At 39.5% G+C, this 10,526-nt stretch overlaps 1 protein-coding gene across 1 annotated transcript; it reads left to right on the top strand.

Moving 5' to 3' along the window:
• Nucleotides 1-5,808: 5,808 nt before the first annotated feature.
• On the top strand, nt 5,809-7,987 carry LOC133791547 (uncharacterized). The gene is made up of 2 exons (XM_062229468.1): nt 5,809-7,734; nt 7,847-7,987. The coding sequence occupies exons 1-2, from the start codon at nt 5,809-5,811 to the stop codon at nt 7,985-7,987; spliced, it is 2,067 nt and encodes a 688-aa protein (XP_062085452.1).
• The last annotated feature ends 2,539 nt before the right edge of the window (nt 7,988-10,526 follow it).

The following is a 10,526-nucleotide window of genomic DNA, read 5'->3' as shown; positions in this document are numbered from 1 at the left end:
GGCTTATTTGGTGAATCTATCCACCACCACCAATATATTAGTAACCCCATGAGAATTGGGTAATGAGACTATGAAATCCATGGCCAAGTCTTCCCAAACACGCTCAGGAATCTCAAGAGGCCGAAGCAAGCCATATGGAACTGTGGGTGAATATTAAACTGTTTGACAAGTGAGACAAGAAAGCACAAACTTACGAACGTCATTGTGCATGCCTGGCCAGAAAAAATTGGCTCCTAGTCTCATAAAAGTTCTGTCCGGACCAGCATGGCCTCCTACTGGTGTGGAATGAAATTCATGGAGCAACTGCTGTTTCAAATTTGAGTGAGGACTAACCATTAGTTTCTGCCGAAAATACAACAAGCCATCTTTGATGGTATAAAGAGCAGTATCCAATTCACCCTTGTGTAATTTAGTATGCAATGAACGAAGGTTAGGGCAAGTAGTGTTTTCCCTACCTAATTCTTCCAAAAATTCAAAGCAGCCCGTACTCATTGATGTGTGTAGAGAAGAGAAGGCACTTTCATGCAATCGAGAAAGAGCATCGGCAGCTGTATTATGTTTTCCAGCTTTGTATTCAATTGAAAAGTGAAATCCCAGCAACTTCCGAAGAAAATGCTGCTGCTCGGGAGTTTGAATGACTTGAGTCAATAATTCTTTTAAACTTTTGTGATCGGTACGGATGATGAAATGTCTACCAAGCAAATATTGACGCCATTTTGTCACAGCTTCTACCACAGCCCTCATTTATCGAATATAAGCTGATGCACCCCGAAATTTTGGTCCCAATTTCTTGCTGAAAAAAGCTAATGGATGGCCTTCTTGCATTAGCACCCCTCCAATTCCTACATTAGAAGCATCAATTTCCACCACGAACTCTTTAGAGAAATCGGGCAATCGTAGCACGGGAGTGCCTGTCAAGGCCTGTTTAAGGTTATCAAAAGCAGCTGCTGCTTCGGTAGACCATTTGAAATTGTCCTTCTTAAGTAACTCAGTGAGTGGCGCAGCTATGGCTGCATAATGAGCGACAAATCTGCAGTAATACCCTGTGAGTCCCAAGAATCCACGCAATTGTTTTACATTCTTCGGAACCGGCCAATCCCCCATAGCTGAAATCTTGGAAGGATCCGCCTTAACTGCTTGATACGATACCATATGACCAAGATACTCAATTGTATGTTGAAAAAATTGACACTTACTAGCTTTCGCAAAAGAACTATGTTGTTGGAGCAGCTGTAACACCATTTCGAGATGCTGAACATGATCATGGGTGTTGTTGCTGTAGACCAAAATATCATCAAAGAAAACAATGACAAATTGACGTAAGTATGGGCGGAAAACTTGATTCATTGTAGCTTGAAAGGTTGACGGGGCATTGGTAAGCCCGAATGGCATTACCAAGAACTCATAATGACCCTCGTGAGTTCGAAAGGTTGTCTTGTGTATATCTCGACGATCCATTCTAATTTGATGGTACCCCGCGCGAAGATCCAATTTTGAGAAAACCGCTGCTGTCCCCAACTCATCCAATACTTCATCAATTGTGGGAATAGGAAATCTGTCCTTAACAGTGATGCCATTAAGTGCCCGATAGTCCACACAGAAATGCCATGTTCCGTCTTTCTTTTTCACCAAGAGCACGGGAGACGAATATGGGCTGGTGCTTGGTCGAATGAACCCCACATCACTCATCTTTTTGACAAGTTTTTCTATAACATCCTTCTGAAAATGCGGGTACCTATATGGTCGGACATTGATAGGTTTAGAACTTGGTTGCAAAAAAATTCTGTGGTCAACACCGCGGTAAGGAGGAAGTTGCTTAGGCTCTTCAAAAACTGCAGCAAACTTAGTGAGTAAACCATGTCCCTCCTTCGGTAGTTTGGCTTCCACGCTGGTAATTTCTGCACCATTAGAAGTCGGTTCAGCCAACACTGCAGAAAAACGGAACACCTCTTTGATATCTCCTTCACGTAACAGGGCATGAAACTGAGTATATGTTAACTGGTGTGTTGACACCTCTATAGATCCAGCCAACTTCACCACACTTCCCTGCCAATTAAATTCCATGTTGAGAGCTTTTTGATCGTGCACACACGGCCCTAAAGTCTGAAGCCATTGCATCCCCAAGACAACATCCAACTCGCATATAGTCAGGTCATACAAATCCACCATGAATTTGTGGTCTTGCAGAACCAGCTCAACCTTCTTGCATATCTTCGTACAGAGCAAAAAGTTACCATTTCCCATATACACTTTGAATCTTCTTGTATCCTCACAGGGAAGCTGCAGTTGGGCAGCCAACGATTCTTGAATGAAGTTGTTGTTACTTCCTGTATCCACAAGGACCTCTAAGGTTTCCTGCCCATGTGTGGCCTTTATCCGAAAAATTTGCGGATTCATGAAATTAGAGAGTGAATTCAGGCTGACTTCTTCCTCCCCTACTTCCTCAAACTCCTGTATCTCAGATTCCTTAAGAACATGACAGTCATCATCCTCTTGGCATAAAAGAAGCATTCGATTCTTGCATTTGTGTCCATAACTGAATTTTTCATCACATGTAAAGCATACCCCATGGTCCCTCCTATCCTTCAACTCTGCTGGAGTAAGCCGTTTAATAGGGAGAGAGTGAGTACCCGTTGGTATCGATGTAGTACTAGAAGACCCATGAGTATTGGAACTGGTTTTTGGAGCTGCCTGTAGGGATGATGGTGACCCTTGAGACCCAGTCGATTTCCGAGATGCCCACCCGGATCGCCCATTGTCACTTCGAGTACGGCTCGCAAAGTCGTCGTAGCGCTCCTCAAATAACTGAGCCTTCTCCATAGCATCAACCAGATCAACTGGTTTAACCATCAGCAACTCCCTTCGAATTTCCAGCTTCAACCCCCAAATGAAAAAATTAAAAAACATAGACTCCTGAACTCCACTAATCCGCGGCATGAGTGATTTGAATTCAGCACGATAATCCAACACTTTGCCCAGCTGAGTAAGTTTTGAAATCCTTCCCAATGGGTCATCATAAATGGAGGCTCCAAAGCGCAGCTGTAATGCTCGAAGAAATGCCTCCCAATCTGAAAACGACCCCCCCTTCTCCATCCATTGGAACCAAGTCGATGGTACCCCGTCCAAATGAAAGGCAACAACAGAAAGTCACATAGTCGGTTCCACACGATGAAGATCAAAAAACTTGTTGATCTTATAAACCCAGTCCTCCACATTCGAACCATCGAATTTGGGAACCTTGACTCTCAGAGTTTTGAGTATTGAATTCACATCTCTGTTATCTGTTTCAGTATCCGAGCGCCTGCCCCCCGAGCGACCTGAGTCACGTACAACACTCCCTTCCTCGCCCGTGATCGGTGATGACAACGGAGGTACCTTAGATAGTGTCTCTTCTGTCTTCTTCGTGTGCTGCTACAAAAGCACCTTGAAATGCTCCAGCTGCGACTCTGAATGTTGCTCCCACTTGAGGTCCAAAGCCTGCAACATAGCTGCGATCTCCTCGTTCTTTATGGTGAAGACTCGATGAAAGCACCAGTGATAGGTAAAGGCCTTCTTCGAGACAAGGCAAATCTCCCAAGCAAACAATTGCTACTTCATTCAACATAATTCCCAATTCAGTTACAGAAACTATTTATATTCAAAGAAGGAAAATACAAAGAAAAACAACATTGGTTTCTCCTTTGTCCCGCGCTTCTCAACAGTTCTCCAACAGCACGAAATCCTTGAGCCAGCTGGGTTTCACACGCTTTCGGTTCACACGCGCACGACCTTCTCTTTCTCCCTCGTTCTTGCTTTCAGCTTCGTTCTTCTCTTCTTCTGCAGGTTGTGGAGATTGCTTCTGTTCCGAGTGGTCCAGCCATTCTTTAATTCTGTTATGAATTGACATTGGGTCCAAGGTAATTGGGCCTCTGGTATGGGCCGAGCCATCAACTGGGCTATCATAATGCTACAGGCTATAGCTACTTTCCTTCTTTTCTTATTATTGTTTATATTTGATGCTATATAAATAATGTATATACATGTCGCGGTAATATATAGAATATGGTTAATAAATGAGATATTTGCGGCAATAATGCCTATGTAGTTCAGTTTATTGCACTTAAATGCTTATGTAAAAATTTTGGCGGCAATAATGCCTACCGTTACGATTTTAGAGCAGCCGTTGGTCCCTGGGCCGTTAGGGGTAATTTGATACACGTGTCACGACCCGATTGGGTTAAATTATTAAAATTTAAAAACAAAACTCTATTTATTATTCAGGTTTCTAATTTGAAAAAAAAAAAAAAACTAACCTTCATTAATTAATTTAACAAGAAAAACCGATTGTCTAAAACAGAGACCCAAAATCTAAAACAAAAAAAAACTCAAAACTCCATACCCAGAAAAATCATCTTTCCCCCCATGATCGAAGAGACGACGACAACCGGAACCGGAGGAGACGACGACGACACTATTGCAATACAATGCCGACCATTCGACAACCGGGGGAACAACCACCCGACTACGGTGAGTTCTTTTCTGTTGATTGGGTTTCATTTCTCAAAGTCTTCATGCAGTTATTTTTGGGGGAGAATGATAATGATGCTCTATATAGAGCAGTTTGGGCAGGGAAGGGTGTCGATTTTAAAATTTTTTGGGGGTGAGAATATTGTTGATTTATGGTAGGTGGTATTATTAAATTTGGGTAAAAATGTTGTTGGGAAGCATGTGCTTACAATTGACAGAGTGGGGTCCATTGAAATATATACTTTGTTTATTGAAAGAAATCTTTGTTGTTGTAGTCCATGGTTCAATCGTGTGGTACACTATGTTGCTCTTCAAGTGTGTGAACTATATTGTGTATCGATTTGTGTGTGTGTGAAGTGTTGACATTGCATTTTTTATTTCTATTGACAGGTGGTCATACTAACATCTTCACTATTGCAATACACCATGGGGGAAGCTGGTTTACTCCATTCGGAAATAGAAGATATGAGGGAGGTAAAGTTGATTATGTTGATTGGGTGGATACTGATTACTTCACTAGGATGGAATTGGATGGAATGGCCTTGGACTTAGGACATAAACTTCCAGTGGGTTTTATGTACAAACCAATAGGAAAGGTGCTTAATATGGGCTTCATGGTGGTAGGGGATAAGGAGATCCTAAGAATTGTAGAGGATATTGAGAGGAATCGGGCTACAAAGATTGACATATTTCTTGTTTTTCCTGAAACAGTTCTACCTTTAGATTGCAAGGAAGATTCAGAAGCTGTTAAACATGTCCCTGCTAACATTTTACTTCCTCTGAAAAGATGTATTATAGAGGAATTACCAGATGATTGTGATGTCCCTACAGATGTTGTTGGTATCCCTGTTGATGCAACCATTGATGGGGAACAAGAAGAGTTTGATGCTGATCAATATTCTGAGGAATCTCATGATGCTGCCTTTGATGAACCTGATAAAGAGGAATATGAAGAAGAGTTTGACTACATGGATGATGAAAGTGATATGGAAGACCAAATACCAGAGGTGGTTGTGCTGTCAGATTCAGAGGATGATATTGGTGATGTGAGGGAGGATACATTTGAGGAGAACCAAGACCTGGTTCAAAGTGACAGAAATAGGAAAGGAAAGCAAGCTGATGTGAGGGAAAATACATATGAGGATAGCCAAGACAAAGTTCAAGCTGATGTGAGGGAAAATACAGCTGAGAAGAGCCAAGACAAAGTTCAGCGTGATAGAAAAATGGAAAGGAAAGCAAAGTGATGAAGATTTCATATTGGAGGAGGAAGAGTTTGAGCAAGATGTTGAAGCTGAGATAGAGATGGGTACACAGTCTGAACCTAGGAAGTGGTGGCGATCAGTTTCAGATTTTTGTACTCAAAATCTTGATGATGGAGACTCAGATGGTATATGTTCTGAGGAAGAGTTACACGAATTGAAGTTAGATGATGAGTTTGATGCTGGTAAAAATTCCAAAGAATTCAACCCGAAAACCAAAATGCAAAACTTCCAATTTGTTCTTGGCATGGAATTTGCCATTGTTACAATTTTAAGGAATGCAATAAGGGAGTACTTTATTGAAGGTGATCGAGAATATGTATTTATAGCCAATGATTCAAATAGAGTTAGAGTTAAGTGCAAGGGTGAAAACTGTGAGTGGATGTTGTTTGCTTCAATAGTTAACAAGATAGATGGCAAAACAATGAGGGTCAAAACACTTGTTGACAAGCATAGTTGTGGCATTGTTTTGGACAATAAAAAGCTGACCTCAACTTGGCTTGCAAAACACTTTTTGGAGCAATTTAGGCTAAATCCGAGTATGGAATACAATGTATTTAGGGAGATAACTGCAAAGACCAAGTACTCACGTGTGTCTAGCTGGACATTTTACAGGGCCAAGACAAAAGCAAGGAAGATGTTGGATGGGTCTGTCAAGGAACAATACGCCATTCTTGATGACTACTGTAAAAGGTTGTTGGCTACCAATCCTAGCTCTACTGTGAAGTTGAAAACTGATTTGGTTAATGGGAGAAGGCAATTTCAGCGTATTTATATTTGTCTTAAGGCATGTAGAGATGGCTGGTTGGGGGGTTGTAGACCTCTAATTGCTCTTGATGGCTGCTTTTTAAAAGGATATTGTAAGAGCATTTTATTGGCTGCAGTAGGCATTGACGGTAATAACTCCATGTTTCCCATTGCCTACTGTGTTGCTGAAAAGGAAAACACTGAGGTTTGGACTTGGTTCTTGGAGCTATTGAAGGCTGATATTGGGAGTTTGAGTCCCACCAAGGTGACAATGATGAGTGATCGTCAAAAAGGATTAGAAAATGCAGTGGGAGTCATCTTTAGTGGGTGTGAGGTGAGGTTTTGTGTTAGACATCTTCATGCTAACTTTAAAAAGGAATATCCTGGACTTTTACTTAAGCAACTTTTGTGGGCAGCAGTTAATACTACAACACAAGCTGAGTTTGCTCGAGCAATGCAAGAAGTCAAGAATGTCTCGGATGGTGCTTACAATTGGCTGGCAGGGAAGAACCCCACAGAATGGACTAAGTCACATATTTCGGACTACCCAAAATGTGACATTTTGATGAATAATTTGTGTGAGAGTTTCAATGCAGCCATACTTGATGCTCGCAACAAACCAATTATAACTTTACTAGAGAAAATTAGATTTTGGTTGATGTCTCAGTTTTATAACAAAAAAGCTGAGTTCGAGAAGATGACTCAACCTGTGGGGAAGAGAATTTTGAAGATAATTGAGAAGCAAAAAGAGGTTGCAAAGCATTGTCTGGTTACTAGGTCTGACAAGTTTCAGTTTCAGGTTCAATGCAGCAATGGTAGTGCCTTGGTTGTCGATTTGGAATTCAGAACTTGTACATGTAGGAGGTTTCAACTATCTGGGCTTCCTTGTGGCCATGCACTAGCTACTATCTGGTTCATGGGAGGTAATGTCTTTGATTATGTCCACGGATTCTATAAAAAAGAATCATTGCAAAAAGCATATGAACAGAGTGTGCATCCTATGCCTAGTCCAGATATGTGGCCTCAGACAGGACTCAACCCAATTGATTCACCACCTGAGACGAAGCTGCCTGGAAGACCTAAGAAAGCTAGGAGAAGGGAGACAGATGAACCTCCACCTGCTTTAAAGAAAGCTCGAAGAACTGGACAAGTTAAAACATGCAGCAATTGTCTGAAAACAGGCCACATGAGAGAAACATGCAAATCTGCTAAGGTGGTTGAGGTATAAACTTTATGCTTTCTTCTCAGTCCAGATAATTTTTATCATTGATTAGTTGCTTTATCATTGTTTTGTGAATTTGGAGCTAAATATTTTTTTGTTCAACCTATGTTAGAATCGTGTGGTCAAAAAGCGAGGTCGTCCACCACTGCAGAACCCAACTGAATCCACACTTTTAAGGAAGGAAAGAAGACTAAAACAACATGCTAAAGGAGGAACTAGTGGTGCAACCAATACTCAACCCGATACTGTCTGACTGGAAGGAGTTTCATCTTTTGATTTTATTTTGAACTAGTGGTCGAATCTTGTATTTTGGTGTCTGTTATGTTGACCATTTTAGAGTCATGTATTTTGGTGTCTGTTTTTTGAGTCATGACAGGGTCATGCTGGCCATGATATTGGTCATGTACAGATCAGATACATTTGGCTTTTTAGGCCTATATTTTTTTACCTATCTCTTATGGTAATGAATGTAACTAGTTGTTGATCATATTTATTTCACAAAATACATAAACTAGAATACTGAATTCAAAATAGACCAAGATAGATTACATTGATTTGGGGTTTCATTTTGCAACAAAATTCATTACAAATCAATGCCTAGGGTGCAATAGCTTTGTCATTGTCAATACTGCACATGAAGATTACCCAAAAATAAACTAACAATACCAACAACTTCTACTTTGATTTTGTAGCCCAAATAACCACAACCAATAGAATTACAGCAAAATACATAGTATTCAAAAAGTAGTAACACTGCATTCGACCTCCATCATTTACTCTACCCCTGCTTTCAGCACAACTTTCACAGCTTTCTCTTCCAACATTTTGAAGGTTGAAAGATTGTGTCTCAAATCCATTTGAAGAACCATTGCATTGCCAATGACTTCCAATGTCAGTTGTCATACTTAGGGATGTGATTTCAGTTTCAAGGTCACCAATTTTTCTTAGTAGTCCAGGGATGACCACCTTTGCTCGATGGCACATTGGAGGGTCTATCCATTCAAAGAAATTACACCCACCATGAATCTGAGTTGACCAAAACATACAAAATTTCTAGTAAACACCCATAACCATTTATTCAATGAATCAGATTACAAAAACAAATGGAGATCTTACTCGATACTTGTTGCATGTTCTGAATCTTCGCCCAAGATTTTTGTTTGTCCAAGCCGTTCTTTCTACCACTGGCCTTGGTGGTCGACAATGACAATTTTTTCCGTTCTCCATTAACCCGATGCAAAAGATGCCCTAACCCCCAATTCGAAGGAATTACAAGTTTTCTTCTACTGGGTTCACGTGCTATACTGTCGGGGGTGGATCGTCTGGGTGTGGTCGGGGGGAAAGCTTCATCTTCATCGTTTTTCTGGGTATGGAGTTTTGAGTTTTTTTTTGTTTTAGATTAGTTTTAGAACTTGGTTTTAGACAAACGGTTTTTTTGGTTATATTAATTAATCACAGTTAGTTTTCTTTTTTTGTTTTTAATTAAAATCCATAACCATTAATTGTTTTTGTTTTAAATTTTAATAATTTAACCCAATCGGGTCGTGACACGTGTATCAAATATACCCCTAACGGCCCAGGGACCAACGGCTGCTCTAAAATCGTAACGGCAGGCATTACTGCCACCAAAATTTTTACATAAGCATTTAAGTGCAATAAACTGAACTACATAGGCATTATTGCCGCAAATATCTCTTAATAAAATGGTAAACTTATGTTGTGCAAAAGTTAACAGTTGTATCTTTTGTTATGTTAAATAACAATTCCAACCTTATGTTGTACAAAATTAAACAAAATAATACATTGGACCTGATTTTGGTCAAACAGATTTTTAATATAATCAAAATAACCTCACATTTTTAATTAATGAATTGATAAAATAATTTAAAAATAAATTAAAATATTTATAAAAAAAATTATTAACTAATTTCAAAACAAAAAAATAAAACAAAATCTAATTAAATAAAATAAACAAACTAAATTAAAACAAAAACTTAGATTTAGAAACCCTAGATCTAATTACATTGAAAGTTTGAAACCCTAACTCTAAAGTGTATCTTTAAAAAAAAGGAAAATATCAGTTTGGTCTATGGATTTTGCCCGAATACTCAATTGGCCTTTATATTTTGATAAATGATAATTCGGACCCTGTATTTTACAAAATGAATCAATTTGGACCATGAACCAGATTTGGTCAAAATATTTTTCAATATGACCAAAATGTCCTCATATTTTTTAACTATTGAATTGATTAAATAATCTTAAATAGATTTTAAAATAAAAAATGATGAAAAAAATATATTACTTAATTAAAAATTAATAAATAATTTATATAAAAATTAAAAAATATTAAAAAACTTAAACCTATTTTAAAATCTATTTTTGTAATATAAGAAGAAATAGAAGTTAAAAGAAATTACTGAAAGGGTTAATTCAAATCCCTAATTTTTCTATATCTCTCCATTCTCATCTCTTCTAATCCCAACGTTCTCAACAGCCACCATTGCCACCTTCCACCATCTTCCCTAGCCCTCATCTCTTCTAATCCCAACGTTCTCAACAGCCACCATTGCCACCTTCCACCATCTTCCCTAGCCCCAATCTTCCACATTGGACCCAGTTTGCTCATTTTGCACAGGCAGAGACCCTTGTTGTTTCCCCCATCAGCGAAACCCCGCAACAAGCTCGAACTGTGCGTCGCCTAGTCATACCACCACACACCATCAGCTCCGCCTGTTGATTCCACCTCCACCAACTTCGACCGTGCGCAAGCGATGAGCTCCACCCTAAAA

The sequence above is a fragment of the Humulus lupulus genome, chromosome 7 (assembly GCF_963169125.1).
Source record: "Humulus lupulus chromosome 7, drHumLupu1.1, whole genome shotgun sequence".
NCBI lineage: Eukaryota > Viridiplantae > Streptophyta > Magnoliopsida > Rosales > Cannabaceae > Humulus > Humulus lupulus.
The sequence above is the reverse complement of the archived record's forward strand: the minus strand, read 5'-3'. Positions and strand labels throughout refer to the sequence as shown.